Below are 22,884 nucleotides of genomic sequence, written 5' to 3'. Positions count from 1 at the left end.
ATGCAGTGCTTGTCTTTTCCCATGCTCTGTTGTCTTATCTGATGATTTTAGGTGAGTTTTGTTATGTCACCGTAACGTTCAGGTTTTGTGATTTCTGACCACTGTAGACTCAATTCATGACTGAGACAAACGTCTAGGGGTGATGTATATGGTGCTGTGGTGCTTTACATTAGATTACGTAGTACCTTAGTTAGATCAGGGAGGTTGGAACGAGATGATCTTTAAGGGCCCTTCCAACCCGAGCCATTCTATGATAAGGGAACGTTAGTCAAATTTTGGAATTTTGATGTGCAGATTGCACTTAGATTTCTTTGTTGTTGAGAAGGTCAGTTTTGTATTGGTGAGTTCAAACTTGATCTAGACTGTTGCTTAATGTGTTAGGTATGTTAGAATGAATTTTATTTATGGAGGATGATATTCACAGTCTGTTAACATGTATTGTAAAGCTGTCATGAAAATGCTAAAGCAAGTAGAAATGTTCAAGTATTTGCTGATGAATGAAGCTGGACAAAGCTAGAGATATGTTAAAGTGAAAAATATTACTGCTCTGTAAATATGCAAATATAATTTGTAAGTCTTGTGAAAACTATATCCAGTAGAACTACACTGGAGTTATTTAAATGCTAAGAAGGGTGGGGATGGTATGTGATTTAATTGACTTGAATGCAATGTATCTTAAAAAAAATTTCTACATACTCTTTAAAGATGTAACAGCTGCTGAGCTTGCAGACATCCGACTCAAGGTACACAGTGTTTTTAGTACTTTATTTTTTTTTTTAATTCAGTGATCCTCCAGATAAAAAGTCATTCTATCCCAGATTTGTGTTGGAAAATTCAAAAAGTGGCTTTGGAAGAGAAAAAAAAAATGCACATTTACATACTTAAATAGCTATCAAGGGAAAAACAAATCTGTTTGTTAGTTCTTGCTTTCACTGAGTGCATAGAGGTTGAAAATTCCCAAGTCACTGTTAGATCTCATTAAATTGAATGATGGAAGTTGTATGCATCAGCTCTTTGAATACAGTGCTGTTAAATAAAATGAGAAAATTACTTCCTCGTTAAGAATTTTAGCTGACTAACTTCACAATTTTTTTATGTAGCTTTTTTTCATATTTGTAATTTTTGTGTAAATGAACAGATGAGAACATTTTGTGTGGAAAACTTCAGGAGCATTTATAGAAGGGGTGAATGTTGAGGTTTTGTGCTTACTGATTCTAACATAAGTTTACCAATTCATAATTCACTGAAAATACAACTTGAAATGTTCCTGCCATTCTTGCTCTGAGTTCAGATAGCGCAAACATCCACGTATCTATTACTGTAATTTATGCCTTTGACCTAAGGAAGGTTTTAGTGTAGGTACTCCAGTGATATAGAACAAGGTGATTGCTTTCCTTCCTGGCCCATGAAACAGTAGTTTAGATTTAAAAGCAAGAGGAAAATAAATAATTGCAATTCAAGGAAGGAGGTGATCACTGCCTTTTGCATTATCTTTGTAGCCAGATTGTCCCTTCTTCTGTAAGAAAAAATATGACCAATTTTGAGGGGCATCGTTTTATATTAACACTATTTAAATTTGTCTCTTCTTCAGATGTTCTGAAGTTCTTTTATCATCGGTTCTTCTACAATCCCAATACCTCCCTGGGAATTCCTGTAATGTTTTTGTCATACAAGCCTACAGAATGGAGACATTCAGAATAACATTTCATGTGAACTACATTGGGGTTGGAAAAACAGAAGTTTGCTCTTCCTGTGTGGAACAGCAATTACTGGGTCTAGCACTGACTGCAAGCAGCATTCAGGAATAATTAGCATAACCTGGCAACTGATTTACATAGCTGAACACAGCACTGATGAAAAACCTGTGATAGGCTGTCAATATCTGTCAAGGCAGAAATAAGTAAGTTTGTACCTTTAGTAGACTGTGAATGCACGGAAATAAATGGTGTCTGTGCTTCGGCATAGTCATGTGGAAGGCACTGTTAGGATTAATACAAGGAACTAGCATCGCTTATTCCATTAGTGGTTATCTACAGACAGTGCACCATTACCGTGATTAAGCATCTCAGTGTCAGGACACATTCTTACAGCTGAAATCTATACATCCCTCAGAGATTGCCTTGGAAGCCAAGAGGAAGACAGTGGAGCCATTCAGGATAGATAGAGAGGAAAGCTTTATGCAGCTAGGGCTGCATGAGAATACTAGGTTATCTGATTATAATTACTACACTGGAATTTATCCAGAATAGCTATAATCTTGTGAAACATGCCACATGATTTTATGTTATTTACTTTTTTGATAATGCCACAAGCAGACGTGATTTTGGATTTGCATCTTATCCAGAAGACTGAACTTTCATTTTCACAGTACTCTGCTAAGCTGGCTAACATTCTTGGTGTTTTTGGTATGTCAACGTATATAGCATAAGAACATAAGCTGTTAAATACTGCTCAGAAGCTGAAGGTTATGTAGATATTATTCAGTCTAATGGAAAAAAAAAAAAAAGAAATTACCTGAAAAATTGTAGGTGACAAATCTGTTCCCTTTGTATTTCTTGTTTTTTTATAAAGAGAAAAATGGAATGGACTTTATACTAAACAGATGCAGCTAATTTGCTTGAGGTGTTGTTTTCCATATATTTAATAAATTATGTTGTAGGTGGGGATGTTTGAATACTTCTAAATTATTCACTACAGCATTTTAGGTAATTTAGCTTTATATCTCATTTCTAAACCCACTCTCAATCAGTTAATATTTCAATCACAAACATTCAACATGTTAAGAAAAGGATGATTTGGGGAGGGATGGAGAAGGAATAGAACAAAGCAGCCTGCATTCTTTTTGTTTTTGAAGAATAATTGAAGATAATTTACTGTCTCACACACCAGAATTGTGGATCCTGAGTTATTGTCAGCTGGTGTATCTCCAGTGATTTGACTTAATAGAGTTTAAGATCAAGCCCTCATTATCCTGGGATCAAAAGTGACAGAAACTTTTGAAACAGCTGAAAATAGCTGGATATATAGGCTTGACTTGGGAAAAAGTAATGCGATGGAGATGACTTTTCTGATTGAACAGATCTTTATCGATGGTAAGAGACAAAATGAACCCTTGTTACAAATGCAGTGAGATTTCTCTTGTTCCCATTTGTTTTTGTCGATGTTTCCACGTAACTTGAGATGCTAGAATAGGATGAAGGAGAGAACTATTCAGGCAACAGTGGGTCAACCTTTTATTTTGGTATCCTGCTTTTATTTTAACATTGCTTGTAAATACCAGTAAAATGAGTGCTGATTATTCTAATAGCTACAGAAAGGTAGCTGGGTCTTGATACTCTCTGCTTGCCAGTATTTATCTAACTATGTTCTGCCTGTGCTGTAGCATGGCAATGAAGAGAGTATGTGCATCCCTGTGCTGAAGTTCTGCTTGGAAAAGGTGTTATAAAAATGGTACTGTGAGGTTCCCTGTTGACAGCTTCTCAGCAGCTTTCCCAAGGAAAAGTACTCATTATGAGGCAAAGTGGTGTTCCCCAGGACTTTGTATGCATAATGAAGAGAACTTCAAATGTGTAGAAGATCTTACCAGGATGTTCATGTTGGGATTATCAGGGCTAAGGGGGAGCATTTGTTTGTCTGCCAGACCCATCCTCTCAAAAGGATGCACTTTCTGGAATGCTTGAAAATGTCAGGAAGGGAAATGTTCCTCTCCCAGAAGCTAAAGTCTGTTTTGCTTGTCATCTGTGAGAAACAGTCTTGTACTGATTGTAAAAGTGTTCTGGCTGATAAATATATTACATGTCGAAAATGGAAGGTTGAGTTGAGGAAACAGCCATAAAGGACTTTTTTTAAAAAATTAAAGTTGATGAATTTGGGTGATTTTTTTTGGAAAATGCAGTCAACTCACTAAACATTTGTTTTCCACTCTAAACTACTCCCATTCTACTGCATAGATATCTCCCCATAAAAATCTAGGATTTCAGACGTCCTCTTGATTCTCCACTGTGAAGCAGTGAGACTCTGATTGTGTTGCTTGTCGTGCTTCAGAGAACTGGTGTACATGTAAAAAGAATAGACTGTGCACGCTATCCTGATCCCCAAATCTTTGTCTGCTTTTAAAGTGGCAGAAGTAACCTTAATATATAATTTTAACTTTCTAGTATTTCTAATCTTTCATGTGAATATGAATTATTGACTAGCTAAAACCAACATGTCATACATCTAAAGATAAGGCAGGCAAGAGAGTGGAATCCTACATTTCTGCAACTTCATGGCCTGGCAGAATCAACAGGAGGCAAAGTAGTCAGCCTATGCTTTTGTCAGTGAGGTGGGCGGATCAGACCCCAAGTACAGTGCAGAAAGAGATTGACAGAAGAAGAAATCTGTGCTGATCTTTACCATTGTTATATAGTAAGTTTTGTGATGGGAAATGCACTTCTAAAAACTCTCACAGCTGAGTCTTGCAGAATAGAAATACCATCGCAAAGTGACTAGGGAAATCTTTCTGTGTCAGAATGAGTGGAGCTGCAGACATTGAAAAGGTGATAGTGATAAAAGAGACTAGCCGGAGATAAGCATTTTTGATGGAGACATACCCTTGGGTCTTTGTTTTTCTGAGCGGTTCTGTGTTGTTTAAGTCTGTCCACGGCCAGACAAATGTTCAGATTTGTTCAGAAATGTTCAGAACCATGAACTACATGAAACTTACTCAGATGTACATTTAATTCCATCCCATCAAAAGACTGATGGTGTTAATGAATATTTGAGCAAATGTCATTTTGTGTGTAACAAGTGAAACTGAACATTTGAAACTTAGGTGCACGTGGAAGCTGACAAGTTTTGGTTATGTTTGGTATGTTTGTTCATTAATTTCATACTTAAGTTCATAGATTTAAAACTTAACAAAATTTACTTGAATTCCAGATGATGAATCTATTTAATTTCATATACTTTTATCTGAGACCCTTTGTGTTCAGGACTCTACGAGATCCAATAGACTTAATGTGGCTTTTGAATTTAGGAGCTTTTTCTCCTTTTCATGGTTTATTTGAAATCATCCCATAGCATTTGTATAAGTATGTATTGTGGAGGCTGTTTGCATGTGTATCTGCATTTTCATTAATTATTACTTCAAGTTTCTAACACCACAATGAGTCTATCAGATATATGAAAGACTTGGTTGAGTGCTATAGAAGCACAGATCTCCTTTTTGGAGCTCCATTGCATAGTTAGACAAGTAAATGACTGATAAGCCAGTCTCGTACTGTTTGTGTTTGGCTTTGAAGTTCTTTGAGGTGTGCACCATTTCTGTGTTACAGGTTTTCTACTCAGCAAAAAGGCCTGTGTTGCTGGCCTCTGGCACAGCATGCTAACATGGTGCACATCAAAAATCACAGGTGAGCGGATAGTTTATGGAAATGTACTAATAAAGTGATCTTGTTATCTTTTTTGCAGAATCATGTAAACCCAGCAATGGATTTTACACAGACTCCTCCAGGAATGCTAGCCCTTGACAATATGCTGTATTTCGCTAAACATCACCAGGATGCTTATATACGGGTAAGACTTCTCCTCGATAAGATATGTGCAATTCCCTGTATATACTGATAATGTCCTGTTTATGGTTCAGTTTGAAGAGGAAGGTTCACTGTTAACTGTAACTGGTTCACTGTAACTATAGGAGGGCAAACCATGTTAACACTGAAACATGTCATGTCTGTATAAGCTGAGTGAAATATTATGGATATTCTCTTAGGCCTGCAAAGAGAAGAGAGATGAGCTTGTGCCTTTTCGGATGAACTATGAGCTCAGAAATGATTGTTTGTGCAGAATTCTCTGCTCTGCTTAAAGCCTACCAAAAATTATCAGGATTTTCTGTGGGAAGGAGGATTTGACTAGCAAATGACTTGATAACTGAGTTGACAGTGTCCTGAGATAACTCTCATCTCTGAGATGCTCCCTAAACTAAAACTATTGCTTTAGGTAAAGTAATGCTTGTAGAAAAACAGGTAAAAAGCATCAGAATTCACTTGCACAACCTGTTCCTTCCCCTGCCCAGTTTACTTCCTACATTTGTTATTTCAAGTGTAGTTAAAACAAGTTGTATTGTTACATCCTTATGGGAAGAGGCATACAGGAGAATAATAGCTGCATCAAATAGAGCAACTTTTCCTGACCTTTAATGAAATAGAATATTTGCCATGAGCAAACCCATCTGGCACAGATGGGAGTAGAAGATAGTCTAGAAAGTCAGAGTCCTGAGCTGGTAGGGATGGTTTAACTACCCCCAGAAAGTGTGTGCCCAGGGGCCTGCATGAGGAAGTTTGCATATAGAGACAGTAAGCACATCAATTGTTTCTACTAAATAGTGAGGAGTGAACTTATATGAAGTAAGCTGTAAGAGTTATCATCTAGTTTTTGTTCTAAGTAGAATAGTGTTAAGGCTGTAATAGGTTTGTAAAGAGTGTGCTGATATCCAAGACAGGATGATTCATGGGTATAATAGGAGACCACAAGATTGTTGGTTTTGCTCTGTAAATACATCTTTCTGCCTCAGTCTGAACCTAGCAGTAACAGACTGTGGCAGTCTGCAATGTGGAATAGTTATTGAACCTGATCAACGCCTGAAATTAAGGGTTATTTCACATACTGAGCAGTGAGTATGTTTTCTGGATAAACTATGCTGAACTGTGGCTTTCTTTATAAAAAAGATATGTGGTTACATTTTCTCATTAGAATTTGGATTTCTCATTTTAAATTTGGGTAAGATCTGGATGGTGTTACTTCATAGGGATCTTTTTAAAATTCTAAATTTAGAGGATACACACAGTATGGGTTGCCCGTGCATCCCACATAGCACACGTGTATTTTGAAGAAGTCCGAAAGAATTTAAAGAGGACAGAAACTGTTGAAAATGAGCTTTCATTGACTTCTCTCAATTTATTTTTTATTTCTTCTTCATTTTCAAGTTGCAGATGCTGTTTTAAAAATTGGGTCCAGTATAGCATGTAATTAGCCACTTTTTAGAAAGGACTTTGGTGCTCCTCAGCTTTGTTTCTGTAATGCAGTATTTTTGTTGCTGCATTACTGAGAATTGTTGTTGTTATTTTGAGATGCCTGTCTTTATTCTTGTAGGATTCCTTTTACAAGAACGTCTGGGTGTGCCTTATATATTTCTCACCTCAGAAAGAGTACGTGTACACTAGAAATGCCATGCTGAGTCATGCTGAGATAAAATTGCTTGCCAAAAGTTGTTGTGGGAGCTGCTAACACACCTTGGGAATATGTTAGCCTACTTGTCTTTCCAGAGTCAAGGAAACTGCATTTTGCAATGCAGTTAATTGCTGTACCATGGGTCAATTCCTAAGCCCCCAAATTAGATAATATCTGTGCTATGGGGTAATTAAAATTGAGATTGGAAACCAGCATTGGTTTAAAATTAACTTGGAAAATATGAAGTTTTTCCTGACACTGTGCAGTGTATTAAATGAAGATACTATCAGGAAATTGTGATGACTACACCGAGTCTATTGCCAGTGCTATATTTTAATGGGTGGTACAAATCACTGCAGTCTGACCTGCTGATTTCTTAGGATGTCCCAGCTGCATGGCCCTTAGTAAGGTATCTTCATATATTACTGAAAAAGCTGGGTAAGGAGAGGTTAGAAGAGAAGGCAGGCAAGCAGTAAGCAATCTCTTTCCTTTTTGTCTTTTTGTTATGGCTTTCATAGCTGATTCCACTTAGGAGTAATTTGCATAATAAATGGATTAATTAGATGAGAAGGATGTTTGAAGCTGCAGTGACCTTCAGTGAAGGGGGACAGTAAGGCTTCCAAGACCAGTGCCAAGCAAAAGTACTTACAGTGACAGCAAACGTGTTTGCAATGTGTTGAAGAACACGAGTATGAAGGCAGTGAAGCAAATGGGTAACTCTGCATCTTGAAAGCAGGAAGCGTTTGAGGGTGAAAACATAGGTGTGTCACAGCGAAAATGAAAACAAAACCAAGGAAACTTTTAGTTTCAATTTTGATTCCTAACAACTTCCAACATTTCATTTATCTTATTTCTTTTGCCTGTTGCACATTTACTCCTGAAACTATAGCGATGTTTGTTTTTTCTTGCTGTCTTTACTCAGATAAACCAAGTTGTTTTTCTTTATTTATACTTTGTTTTTTTTTAATCTCACTTTGTTTACTATATAAAATGATTGGTGCCTCCTGAAGAAAGGTTGTTTTTTTGTGTGTGTGAAGGAGCATGTTTTCGTTGTGCATGTTCGCTTTGGTTGTGTAGTGTCCTTAGCTGTCATATGGATTTTTTTTTGAAGTCCTATTGAATTAGTCTCTTATTGAGTTAGCTTTTCTTTCTTTCTTTTTTTTTTTTTAAATTAATTGTTTGGTGCTATCAGTGACTTTAGTAAAGTGCATGCATTTTTTTCATGTTCCACTTAAATAATCAATTGCTATCATCAGAGGCTTTGCTTTTAAAAGGTGGTGACATAAACTATATGGAATGTATTGATGGAAGTAATGTTGAATCTCTGCAAGAAATTATAAAAGTTTCCGCAGGAAAAAATTGGCAGCTTCCCAAGCTATGTAATTATAGGACAGTCAGAGTGTATAATTAAAGTTAACAGTGAAGAAAATGATGGGAATAAAGCTTTCTGACAGATAAATTTTTTTTGTTCTTTTGGAGCAGACACATTTTCAACCCTAACTGCAATTTGCTCCTTTCCAAAACTACTTCAGTTTCAAGTTCTACTAATTTTAAAAATAAAATTATAAGTTACCATTTAAAACAGACTATTCAATGTAGACACCGTAAGATTTTTCATGCTGGTAACTTGTAGCAGTGTGCATTTGAAACTTTCCTGAGTTGTTAAAAGGGTCTGAGGAAAAACCTTTCCATGGAAATCCTATCATGCTATCAGTATCTCAATTTATTGGTGCTTTGTTGTTGATTTGTTTGGGAATTCATGATACTAGACTATTCAGATTCATTTTGTTTTCAATACAATGAGGAGTGAGGAATAAATATGTGAAAATGAAATATCTTGTATGCATGTGTTTGTAGGCACACGTGCATTCATTTGCCTGATTTTTATTTTGCTTTTTGTCTGTATGCACTTCATTGTTTGCCAATACTGTTGTAAAATAATGAGATCTACTTTGTTTTGTGTAGAGGGCAAGCTGAAGGAACCAAAACGGAGCAGTTCTTTTATTTGTAACCCAGAAAAATTTGAGAGTTATTTGTTGTTTTGTATTTAAATCTGCCACGTTTGTGCCTGAGATGCTTCTATAGATAAAATAATTTTGCAGTTTTGATAACCTGACTCCTACAAGTGCACTCAATATTAGTTTAGATGTTTTTCATAGCAGGCACCAAAATCAGCACTACTTCTGTTGTGAGTGGACTGCTGTTCTTCTTGTATCTTTGTTAATTTAAGTGTTCTCAGGCAGAAAGAGAAGATGCCATAGGGTAAGCTGAACTTAGAGGAAATATACCTTAGCTTCTAATGTGCAACTATTGAAATATTATGTTATTTTACATTTTCCTCAAAGATGTCTAAACATAGTTATAACATTTATCTGGGAAGGAATGGAGGATTTTACTATAGGTTATTGTATTTCACAGATAGTCATCTGAATCTTAGAGAAGTCATATACACCATTGCCTGTGGTGGGGTACGTGAGTCTCATTTTAATGAAGTTGCTTTTGTTGACTTACAAGTTGTGACTAGTCCACATTTTTTTCTTCTGTGCTTATGACCATCCATATTCTAACACGTCTCTCTTCTGTGGAGTAAGATTCCTCCTTGAGAACAGTTATGCTGTGTCTCTTTTTGTTCAAGCACAAAAGATTGCTGCTTCAGGCAGAAACCACAAATAAACGTAGCAGCTCCAGGTATGAGCGCTGGCTAGCTATATGTCTGGATTCTGCTCAGTCGGCTACCCAAGTTTATGCCCATTTTTTGCTATTTATTAGATGAGTAAGCTTTTCATACATTCAGCCTGAAAAAAAAAGTGTTCCTTGGAAAGAGATCATTTTACAGTAATCTGAAATTCAAGAGAAGAGATGGTTTCTCCCTATTCCCAAGGATTATATCTATTTCATGCAGATATTTTTTAGATATTAAATGTGGAAGTGGCAGTATAAAATATCGTCTACAGGGTGGGAAACCAGTGTTGAAATCTATTTTGCGGAGTTGGGCTTACTGATCCTATGGTGTATTTTATAGTGGATCCATTGGTGCTGTATTTTTGTGAATGATGTGCAAGATACGTAGTGGCATGTTCCTAAATTTTCTGTTCTTGTATTTCAGACAAGTATTAAGTTATCAAAATGCTCCAAATCAAAACAACATTAGGACTTTGAGCCAATAGTTATTTTAACTGAAAATTAGAAATTGAGCTGGTTTAGGGTCAGAAATAGAAAATCCCCCTTTCCTCTGCATCTGCTGAGCTGGAAAATCAGTTATTCATACAGCTGTGATGCAGTGACACTTCTTCCCCAGCAGCTACTTGAGTTGCTGCTTTTGGGGAGGTTGAGGAGAGAATGTCTTTTCCTTTTAAGTCTTCAGAAGTCACACTGGAGGAGCAGGTGCTGTTTATGAGCCCCCGTGATGCAGGCAGGAAGATTGCTGGCGTTCTGCAGAGACCTTTCAGAACTTTAATGGGTTGAGTCACAGCCAGACTGCGTGCCGTATACTTTCTAACCCATGCAGTTGTTGTATAGGAGGCTGCCTACACATCCTTCCACCAATTCACAAAGTCTCCTCATGCCTACTCATTCTAGCCTGATCAGATATGAGTAGTCCAACATATAATTTCAGCATTTTCTGAAATAAAACTGAGCCTGATTTCTGCCATACTATTTTTTTCCTCCCAGAAATGATTGGAAAGGGATGTAATTTATTTCTGTTCTGCTAAAGGTAGTGAGAAAAGTGAGCTTTGTTATGCATGTCTTCCTGGTGTGTCTCATGAGACAATGCAATTTTCCACATAAGGCCAAATTGTCTATGCCTTGTGGCTCCCAGTCTCTTAATGTGTTCTTGCTTTCTCTTTTCTCTGTCATACCTGGGGAGAAAAGAAGAGTAGCTATGGAGTCTCATAGGTTTTTCTCATTTCCTCTTTCATGGAGCTTTTGTGATGCTACTAGCTGCCGGTCTCATTGATGTGAGACAAAGGTTGAAGCTTTTCTAATATATCCATACCACAAGAACATTAGAGCACTAATAGGGCCTTTCTTACGTTGTGAGAGAAAAGAAAATTCAAAAACTTGCTACATTATGCAGGTACTGTAGGTTCTTGCTCTCTTCCTCTGCTGTAGGTGAGCAAGATGACTGAGGGAAAATATTGCCCTCTCACATTTGCATGGCGCAGGGATGGAGGAGGAATCATAGAATCATTAGGGTTGGAAAAGACCTCGAAGATCATCTGGTCCAAACATCATGCAGCTACCAATGTCACCCCCTAAACCGTGTCCCTAAGCAGTTTCATGCCCCAACTGGGGCCTGTGAGAAGCGAAGAGCAGATCCTGGTGCAGCTTCTGAAGACGTCGTGGCAGCTGGGCCTTCTCAGTTTTCTTGGGCCTTGCCACCAGGCTTCACAGTGATCTGGTTGTTTTTGCATGGAGTGGCAAAGGAAGAAAGAAGCTGTGTAATATATGAGGACAAGTCGCAGTGTACTTAGCTTTTGATAGAAAGTAAAGACACTATGATTGTGCTTTATGTTAAGGTGTTTATGTGAGAAGCAAAATTTATCCCTAGGTGCAGCTGCTCATGTGGAGCAGAACCATCCAAATTTCACTTCTGATAGTTTGACACTAACTTTTAGGTCGTTTTAAAAGAAGGGGGTGGGGGGCTGGGGGGTGGAACACCATGATGTTCTAAAAAGAAAACCAGCTATTGGAAATAGCCATCTGAGTTAAAGTGCTTTATGGCTGCAGAGTCGAACACTGGCTGTAATGCTACCAGGCCAGTTTGAATTCATCCTGTAACCTGTGTGTTGTAACACAAGGACAAAATTGGATACCCACCCACACCCCACCCCATCCCATGTAGGTCTCAGCTTATCTTTCAAATATTGGTTTAACAAACAGCAATTCTAGTGCCTACCTGAGCAAGGCAGACAAAATTGTTGTTTTGTTTAAGTTTTGCCGCAACGAATTTCTGATCTGGCCCAGGAATGTGGAGGAAGGCTGAGATAAGGGGGAGAGGAAACAAGGCAAATTGGAAATAAAATGATGAAGATAACAAGAGGGGTTAGAGGGGACAGTGCTGAGCAAAGGATCTTAAGAGAATGCTGATGCTGAAGCTGAGGAAAATGGCAAGCTGCCTTAGGAGGAAAATGGAGATGAGGATAAATGGGAACTGAATCTGCCTGCAGCAGTGTCCTTTATCTTCCTCAAGAAGTATATCTTTAGGATTTGCTTCCTAGAATTACTTAAGGCATCTCCATGAAATGGGAATGGTGAAGCCTGCCATATGTGATAAGAAAGCTTAAGAGCAGGAAAAGCAGTGTCAAAAAAAAAAAAAAAAAAGGAGCATCTCTGTAATTTTTGGATATTAAAATGCTGCTAGATTTTCATTTTGGGTCTAGGTAGATTTTTACCATATTTACTAAGCAGCTGCTCTCTGAACCTCTTGATACTAACCTACAGCAGGCTGCTAGAAAACTTGGTCTCTGTTAACGCAGAATGATTTTAGACAGTACAATGAAATGGGTCCGGGGAAATTCTCCTTCCTAACAGTGCAGCAATGCTTGTTGAACTCTCAGCTGTGGGATTTATTACAAGTATTGCTGAAGCTATAGTGGGTCTTGTTGTCTTTCACTCTCTGCATTTACTTCCAAGTCGTAATGAATCTCTATTCTATTGCGAAGCTCTGAGGTTGGTTCAGGTATTACTTCTGCAATCGCTGTGGGCAGTATGTTTTGAGCCAATTTAATTTTTAATGTGAGGGATTAAGGGATTGGCTGAGTTGATATTCCCGGTGAAGGAGCAATACTTCTTCCAGGTAGTTTCATCCTTCTGAATTTTGATAAGGAAGTTTTTGAATATGATACCTGTCTTTACAACTTTAGGTTTTTGTCAGTCATTAACTCTTAGTTGCGGGCATAAACTTCATTATCGAGGCTGATGGCAGACTTTTAAGACCATGGTAGTGAAGTATGGAAAAATTTTCATTTAGTCCACAGCCTCCCCGAGGAGTCTGTTTTGTGTTCCTGAAGAAGTGATGGACTCGATGAATAATTCAATGGAAGATCATAAACGAACAATGTGAAGTTTCCTGCTGTAAAGTTAGAAAATCTTTTGATTTTGTTTCTTTCTGCTGCTGGAGGTTTTACACTATTCCTCTGTGATGTTGGCATAACATTTGAGTTTATTTTATGTTATAAAATATCCATTATATTATATATTATATATTTAAATTTATATTATAAACATATATCCATGCCATTACTACATATCTTTTAAAGGTAGGTTAGCCTTCTTTGGGTGATGCTGAGCAACATTAACTATAATACAAAGAGGAAGTAAAAAAAAATGTATTTCAAAAACAAGAACTAAATATATTCTCTAAGGAGGCTTATTCCTTCCTCGTTCTTTCTAAATGTTTTGTTGGACAATAGGACACTTGAAGGCTGCCTTCCTCTTCTTGAAAACGCTTTTGGCTTCAGAGGAAACTGTGTACTTCAGGCAATTCATATGGCTAAATCCCAGAAGAAATTCAGCTGTCAGCAGTTGCTAAACAACACTGCCTGAAATGTCTACACTAAGACTTCATTTCTCTTCCTGATCATTTCGGTTGTTTTATTTGCGTGTGTTTTGTTGTTGTTTGTTTGTTTGTTTTCTGTTTTTGTTTGTTTTGATATTATTTATTTTTGTATTTGGGAAATGTTTCTGTTGTATTTACAACAGGAATTTTTAAAAGAGAGAAGTACATACATGAGGTAACCTAAAAATAGTAAAAACTGTACAGATCTGTATTCTGTTACAGAGGTTGTCAAATTCCTGTGCCTTAACAGGCTACAAAGTTTCAATTGTAGAAATGCCAAGAAAATGGGTAATGCTGGCTTTCCTAAAAATTTCAGCTCCTTTAATTAAAATATATATATATATTTTTTTTTAAATTCTTCCTTTCTCCCCTTCTGCTAGTCAATTAATCTCATTCTTCTGATTTAATTTTGTTCTCTGTTCTCATTCTATGTATCTTGTTCTTGCAGCTCAGAGAAAGGAAGGAAGAACGTTTGTATTCTTCTTTTTGGTTTTTAAATTACTTCACTTATTTTCCTTTTACCAGCTTGTTATCCTGTCTTGTTCTTTAATATCTTTTCTTCACACAAACTTTGCCTGCCCGCCCTCTCCGGGTAATTTTTTCCCTTTTGTTTTCATTTTCTTGAGATCCATGTCTGTATTTTTTGTTGATTTTTAAGAAAATTGTTTTGTATTTATTGCGTGTTACACATCATGGTTGTTTTTTGCCTTGCCTCATAGTAATGGGCATTAGAGCTTAAAGGAACAGAGAAAGAAAAAATGATCTGCAGCATTTCATATCTCTGTATTGCAAGGTGGTTTTGGATTTTGTCTGTATAATATCTAGCATATTAAAAGCCATTTTTTCATTTTGCATCTTTCCAATTCCATAGCTCTGCAAACAGTAAATAGAGGATAAGCTGGCAGAAGTAGATGCCTAATATCAAAATAAAGGGCTACCAAGCAAATGAGGGCCGAGGTAGGATTAAGGGAAGATGATCAAGGTGCTGAGAGCTCTCCTGCAATGTCCATGGTTTCTGCCTTTAAATATTTTTCTCCCCAGAGTAAAATTTAGCAACCATAGCTGTTGATAGTGAAACATCTGGTAGATCTGCAGCTTGCTGTGGTGGATTTGTGAGGGGGGGCATTGATGATAGACCTCCATTTGAATGAAGGTTATTTGGTCTTCCTCACTGCTTTCCTTTCCTTGCTAAAATAACTGCTGTGATAGAAATGTGTATGTCTACAGAGTGTACTGATGGCTTGATTCACAAGCATTTTCTGTCTAGAGCTGTGTTATGTTTTCCCCTGCTATGGTTTTCACCAGTTTATGGAGCAAACATGTCTATTCTCTCCTTATTTCTCCTCCATAACCAGATTGATAAAGGAAGTAAGATTAAAATTATGCCATTATCAGCTGTATTTATAGCGTTTTACTTTGGAACAGGATATGAGTTGTGAAGTCATGAAAAGAGTATTACAAATATCCTAATGAATGTTGTAAATCTCTTGCCAAGATTAAGAATAATTTTCCTTTGGGACACCCCTCCACACACCTTTTTACCATTGCCGTTTCTTATAGAAGATCCATATTAGTCAAATTTGCCTACAAATTTGCCTTAGATGTAGTAAAGAGTCTTCCATCTTCCTTTCCTGCAGCAATGTAACATGTCAGCTCTGCCTTATTTTGCGCAGCAAACTCTAAAAGATGATGCTTGCAGAGAGAGTGTGAGTGAGGGTTGTTTCAAAGCTGCTTTACATATTGATTACTGAAATTGCCATTTAATTTGCTGTATAGCAATACACAGTTCCTTAAATATTTCTCTGGCATTCTTATTGATTGCTGTAATTCTGCCTTACATTATATGCATATATGGTGTCACCATTAAATATTTATGTGCTCATGAAATGTTAATATGTCGGGTTAATGTGAAACTCAACAAAATGCATCTGCCAGAAGCCAGCAGGAATGCTGATCTGAGAGCTTCCCGTCCCCTCCCCCTTACCCTTTCATTTTGCCTCTTCATTGATTTTATTACCAGTGTTTCTCTGCTGTATCTAAATCTGTGTCAAAGCAGCCCCCTGCTCCAGTATGCAGATTTTACGTTTTATTATGTGAGAGATAAAACACATAATAATAAAACAAGAGAAGTGATCCCAGGGAGGTGTTGAGACACAGCCTTACATTGCATGTGTGCCAATCTGTCGTTGCTCCTGCGTTTGGATATGGAAATGTAGCACTATCCTCCATGAAAGAGACTGGAGCAAGATGACTCATCCACAAGGCAAAGTCATATTCTCATGTTCCTTGAACGGTGGCTGCAGCAACATAAAACAAAAATTGCAGGGGTGTTTCTTTGATTTGATACAGCTGTTATCCAGATGTGACACGGAACAATTAGGTGTAATTTAAACCAAAACTTTTACAAGGAAAATTAAGTCCTCTTGGCAGAGCGGTGACCATGATTCTAATATACCCCGTTGGAAAAGTCCAGTGAAAATCAGTTAGAGTCAGGTATTTATCACATCCTGAATTAGTTTCTAAGCATCTGTGGGAATCGAGGCAAATCTGGTGATAAGAAGACAACAATGAAAACCAAAAAAAAGCGATCTTCCATTTTCACAACGCAGAAAACAACCATCCTTTTACATCCCCGGGGGATGGGTTAGGAGCTGCCCTTTGTAGAGCAGGACTGGAATAGATACTTCTTGGTGAGGAGGTTTCAGCATGCTATGTGAAGCAGATAACTTTCATGCTTGCTTTTGGGTTTTCATTTCATTTTCCCACTTTCACCTTAACTGCCTGACAGCGAAGGCTTCTGCACGCGAGAGAGCATGGATACCTAACAATCACAGCTAAGATCTGGGGGTAGAGGGAAGGTTTTGCTGGCATCCAGTGATGGATCCAGTCCTCCTCTCTGCCACCACCACCTTGTTTTGAGCGAAGTTGCAGCCTTGGAGCCTTTTGTAAATGAGGATTTAGTGGGAACTCTAGGATTTTAGAAAGGAGCACAACATTTTCTGTCATGATGGAAAGCAATGTTGTTTTACTGTTTTGGAAGCTTTCCTTGCTGACAAAGTTGAAAGATTTAAAAAAAACAAACAAACAAAAAAAAAAAAAAACATGGTGAAGATAGGAGGTAAGGAGACAGGAGGAATGCAAATCACAGAGCAGTGTCTAAACAATTGTTTGTGAAGAAAATTTAGAGAGCTGCTGAGGTTCTTTGGAGCTTGGCAAAATCTCTTACCTTTAAAATTCATTTTCTTTCTCTCTCCCTCACCCCCAAGCTGTGCAGCAGATGTTTAGGTTGTATTTTTTTCCCATCTTTTTAAAGCTGGTGGCAAAGTTTTTTAGAGCAAAGACAATTCTTACTGCAAATCTGTTTTGACTGTTTGTTTTTTCCTTTTCTCGAGCCTCAGTTTTTCTGCCTTTTCAGGCACACACCTTCAATGAAATCTACAGTATTTTTATAACTCATCTTTCATATACAGTGAAATCTCTTGTTTAGTTGTAGTGCTGGGGAAAATATTATTTCAGGTGCAAAATGGTGTAAAAATGTTCAAGAAGTTCTTTTCTCACATTTTTGCACCGTAATTCAACTGATAATATGAAGACTTTCCTCAAGCTGTTTTTGCAGCATTCATGGGCTTGATGCAAGAGTGAAAACACTGAAATGATTTGCATGCAAGTGTCTCCTGTAATGGAGAAACTGAGCACATTTTCTTACTCTGTGGACTGGAGTTTGATTATTGTCACTTGGATCTTTTTTGGAGCCTGTGAATCCAGCTATGCAATTTTTGTCATATGTTTTTTATGGTTCCTTCTAGGTGTGCTCATGTCTATGAGTCATCATATCTAATTTCCTTTAACCTGCAATTTGAAATGTTTCTTGAATGTTTTAAATATTTCTTTCTCTTTGGCTTCTGATGCAATTTCTTCAAGACAGGACTGGTGCAGAACAGCAACACTGTATAGGAATGGGAAAGCGTCTGGGTTGGTCTTGGAATTGCACTGCTTCTGTGTCACTGCTTCATGCATAGGGAGGCAACATTTCTCTTTGTGTGTGTGTGTGTTTTTGTTTGTTTTGTTTTGTTTTCCTGTCAGCTCATTTCTCCTCTCATTTAGCTGGCGGAAAGGCTTTATGAAAACTTTCCTAAATTCAGTCTGGTGTGTGTTGTAAATGTTGGATGTGGAGTATAGTACTTCAGCTCATGGATTCTTCAAACTGATTATTTTCCATTTTAATTCCTACTTCAGATTGTCCTGGAGAACAGTAGTCGAGAAGACAAGCATGAGTGCCCATTTGGCCGAAGTAGCATTGAGCTGACAAAGATGCTGTGCGAAATACTGAAAGTAGGAGAGCTGCGTAAGTTGGCCTATTTGTTTGACCTCTAAGACACACGGAGTGAGTTCAGTGATACCTGAAGTTTATTTCAGTGCAAGTATTTTATTCTGTGAATCATTTCTCAGTATGGTTACGTATTGAATACTGGCACTCCAAATGATTATGCCTGCTTTTCTGTCTGTCATACTAATTTGCTGGCATTCCGTGAATGAGGGTGGACTGGAGGAAATGGGCATCTGATTTTTGAATTTCTTCTGTGTGAAGCAGGGCTGTTGCATCATTTCCAAAGGGGTACGCTCATGTCCCACCAGGTGACTTCGTTATCCTCTGTGCAGACTTCTTTCTCTTACTGTTCCACGTGCTTGTCTTGTTGGTTTTATGAGTAGTACAATCATTTGTCGTGGGATTGCTCATCGAAATTGACACATCCTGTTTCCTCTTATATATGTAAAGCTCTACCTAAACACCAGATATTATATGTATCATTTACTCTAACACTGTGATACAAAATATTGTATTTTAATACAGAGTAAACAAGCATTAAGTAAAGCTGTCTTTGGCTTCGATTGCAGCCCCCTGACAAATTGTTAGATACTATCAAACAGAAGAGCGTTTCTGTATCTTCATTAGTGTAGAGAGTTGGTGTTTATCAATATATGTAAACTTAAGCTATCCATCAGTAATGTTTTGGATCCTGCTGCAGTCTGTTTGGCAAAGACTACCACAAGTTTCATTTTCATGCTACATGAGCAGGGGGCACAACAGAGATGCTTGTTTTCCTTCCAAGCTGTTTTTTTTTTTTCCCCCTAATAAATGCTTTTTTTTTTTTACCTTTATGCCCAAGTCCACAAAATGTAATGAGAAGAGCAACTCAGGAAGCAGCAAGCAAGCATATAGGTATCATTGGTTCTTGTTTCTAGCAGCTCTTCAATAGATCTCAGAAGCACTGTTTTAAATGTATGATTTGACTGTTAATACATCCAGGATTTTTAAATGTGGTGTCTTGAGAGACTTTATTGACCGAGGGAAAAACCTCTTTGTGCAATAGGACGGGCTAAAACCCGTGCATTGCTTACAGCTTCCAAATCAATACTCAGTATTTGACAGACACAGACAAATGATATGATGCTTACTTTTGAGTACCATACCAAGTATACCAGTTATTAAGGGTTGCAATCACTATGTCTATAAATGAACAGCTTAGCAACTATTCTAGATGTCTTCAAAAGCAAAAATATGTTGTGTAAGGTGCAGACTGCAGCAGATCCATCTCCCTCAAAATAACTTTATTGCTGCAGTTGAGGTGTCTAAAGCCAAATTATCTGTGATCGGTCTGTCTGATTTTTTTTCTGCTAGTAAATGTAGGAGGGACATACCTTGCCAAAGCTGTAAAGCTATTTGGATTAAGTGCTAAAGATTAATTTTGTTTTACTTCTGTAAATACACCGAAAAATACCTGAAATACTGCTTTGTGTATGATGTCTTTTGTAGATGTCCCATCCCTCCATAGGATTTGCAGTGCATTTTGCTACTAAGAAAAATGATTGATCTACGGGTGAGCCAGGTGTCTCAGACTTCTTCCTTGCCGTGTCATGAGAAGTCATTCAGTAAACAAATCTTTTTGCCACAGACACATTTGTCCACATGCGGGGGCTATTAGAATGTAGATGATTTGCCATGTATGGTACTGTTTATTCTGATTGCTTCTAACTTCTGGATATACAAGCTTTCATATTTTAAATTTTTCATTATCTGGCCTTTTCAAGTAGGGAATGTGAATTGAAAAAAAAAAGAGGATTTGGTATGGTATGGTGGCTTTGTTATACAAAAAATATGAAAGGAAAGTTATTTTTGCTATCTTCATTTTAGAAAGAATACTTTGTCATCTCTCATTTAGAGTATCTCTACATTTTGGAAGCGTGGGGGTAGTAAGAAAACTAAAAATTTCCCCAAGAATAGCTCTGGCTGAGGGAAATTACCTTTTAATGTTTAAATACCATTTCCTTTGGTGGTGTTAAAGTTGCTTGTCAGTGGATGATGGGTGTGCTTGTTCACAGCAGGCTCCTGTGGTGCTCTTTCATAGGCATGTGAAGTAGTACAGACAGGTTTGATGCCAAGAAATGCACTGGTGCTTCTGTTGATAGAAACCAGATGTAGCACTGTTGACTTCTGTGAAGTCACACTAATCTACAACCACTGAGCACCTGTCTCTGGATGCAGCAATAAGGTTGTGTCATAGCCTTATATTCACAGGGGACAGAGCTAAGGTTACCTCTGTTTCATCTTGACAATTCACCTTTTAACCAGTATGTTTCCTTAATGGTTTTGTTTATATGGAACTATAATTGTCCCTTACAAAGGCCATAATAAAATACCCATTTACAATAATATACAGAGAACAGATTTCTTGAAAATTGCTGTCACAGATGTGCATCTTAAGTGACCTGTGATCAGTCCTATATTTTGTTGAGAAGTGCAAACTAGAACTGACATCTTAGGAAAATATACATTCAGGTTTATTCTTCACTTGCAAATAAATACTGTATTGCTAAATAGGATTGGACATATTAAAAATCAGTAGCTACAGTCTAGGGCAAAGGTGTCCCTGGTAGTTTGTATGTGTTATGTTTCAAAATACGCATTTAGGCTGCTAGTGTTTCTTTAGAAATTCATAACTAGTCATTATTGCACAGGAACACAGAACTTTTTTTTTAATAGTTTCTGAAGTGTATAATTTAAAAGCCACAATAAATTACCTTTTATTCATGAAATATTCAGCAGTAGAAACTTTCCTGAAGTGCAGAGTAGATAAATGCTGCTAGACTGTCCATTATTTATGAAGAGCATTTTAATGGTGATTATACTGCCCTTGTTCCATTGTATTAAATACCTTCAGGCAACAGGAAGGCATTTTACCTTTTTTTTTTTTTTTTGGTCCTTTCAAGCACTGCATTCATTCCAGAAAAGGACTCACAAGAAAATGTGAAAGGTTTTTCCACTCCTCCAGATTTTGCATTTCTCCAAATCCAAGCACCAGACTTCTTCACTCTTGGACTTTGGTTCCCAAATGTTCATAACTCAGAAATTCATTTCTTCTTCAGCAAAGCACTTAAGCACGAGTTTAAATCTTGTGCAAGAAAAGAAAGCTCAAGTATAAGCTGTGAGCTGAGAATATGTTGACTACTTTATAGAGGTGGATCTGTGGAGCAGAAGAACCAAAAACTTGTGAGGAATGTTGGTGTAGTGTTTAAGTAACATGGAAGTTATTGAAACATACATAAGTCAGTGAAATCTCTGAATCTGGGAAGAGTGGAATATTTGGCTTAAATCTTTTAATCTTACGTAACTGTTGCTGTTAGAAAGGCATTGAAGAGAATGGCTTTACTGACTACTTGCCAAGACACTCATCTTGGCAAATGCTTTGATAATTCTCCTTTCTCCACTAATAGTTTCCTTTGTACATCTTGGATAACAAGCTGATTTGCATCTTGTCCTCTGTGTCTTAGAGCTGACATCAGCCAGTTACATTCTCACCCCAGCGACCGCACTCATCCCCCTCCTACAGCATAAGGCGCTTTGACGCTCCGCAATACTGATACACAGGCATATTCACAAAGAGCAGATAAAATAAGGCCTTTCATATTTCGTTCTTAGTAGCTATGAAAACTAAGGTAAACCTCCATCTTCCGTCTTCTTTCTGCAGGTTTTGGTACGTGACATAAGTGCTTAGAGGAGAGGAATGCCTCCTAAACAGTCTGCTGGCATTGCAGGGAGACAGTAACAATGCAGATAAATAAAAATGATAATAATAAAAAGAAATACCAGCTTGTAGCCAATGGATGAAGAGTAGATTATTGATGTGTGCAGACAGACAGCTTTCCTCAGATATGCCAATATCATTGCATGCCTGAAGCTATTCTATATATAAGGCATGTCAGACCTTGAGTATTTATAGTGTATTTTTGAGCAGGACACAGATGTTGAACTGAAAATGTTCCCATGTGATTTTTTTGATGGGTGGTGTTTAGGGGCTTTAGCAAAAATTAGCACTCAAGCTTTATGACAGACCACAGGGATATATGCCACATGTCAGAGGATATTTGTCCTAAAGCTTTTGTCAGGTAACTTCTTCACTGGGTTTTCTTGCTTTCTTATTGTGGAGAATTTAATTGTCATGGGCTTCTGTTAGACTTGATCCACTTACAGGATTTTTTTCCTCAAAGGAGAAGATGTAAATGTCAACACATTATAATGCCCTTGATGCTGTTCATACGTGTTCTTGGTATGGATTACTCATTGCAATTATTGCCCAGGTTGCAGAATTGAATTGGTTCAGAAATTCTTACATTATTGTCCCTTTATCAAATAGAACATGCTAGGTACTTAATAGGTATATAGTGCTGTTCATGGCTGTGCCTGCCGAGATGAAGGTAATCAAATCTCATGCTTCAAGGAGTAAGCTGATTGCTGCAAGGGTTAGGAAGCACTTTTTTTATCTTTGCACAATCCACAATATGCATTGTAGGATTTTTCTGTTGATCTTTCCCTGAAACCATACTGGTCACTGCAGGATCAGCAGTCGAGACTTGAGGACTCATCTGGTTCGATTTTTCATTGACAGCAAATCCAATGTTTTTATAGTTGAATGTCATATATAAATTTTCCCCCTTGCTTGAAAGGTAATTGCCTTGAAAGGTAATTTTCACTTTCTCCTTCTCTTCTTAAATTTAAATAGAATAAAGCCCCTGAAATAGTAAATAAAATTAAATATTTTTAGTGTTCTCAGGTT

The 22,884-nt window shown here is 37.4% G+C and overlaps 1 protein-coding gene across 14 annotated transcripts in view; it reads left to right on the top strand.

Moving 5' to 3' along the window:
• Nucleotides 1-22,884, top strand: part of ELMO1 (engulfment and cell motility 1) — a 305,702-nt gene that overhangs the window by 131,944 nt on the left and 150,874 nt on the right. For all 14 annotated transcript variants that reach the window (XM_080579782.1, XM_080579779.1, XM_080579789.1 and 11 more), the window contains 2 exons: nt 5,452-5,556; nt 18,008-18,116. In XM_080579782.1, coding sequence (XP_080435908.1) covers nt 5,452-5,556; nt 18,008-18,116 — 214 coding nt within the window. The remainder of the gene's footprint in view (nt 1-5,451; nt 5,557-18,007; nt 18,117-22,884) is intronic.

Source organism: Anser brachyrhynchus, assembly GCF_964034855.1.
Source record: "Anser brachyrhynchus genome assembly, chromosome: 2".
Taxonomy (NCBI): Eukaryota; Metazoa; Chordata; class Aves; order Anseriformes; family Anatidae; genus Anser; species Anser brachyrhynchus.
This window is presented reverse-complemented; position numbering and strand designations above follow the sequence as displayed.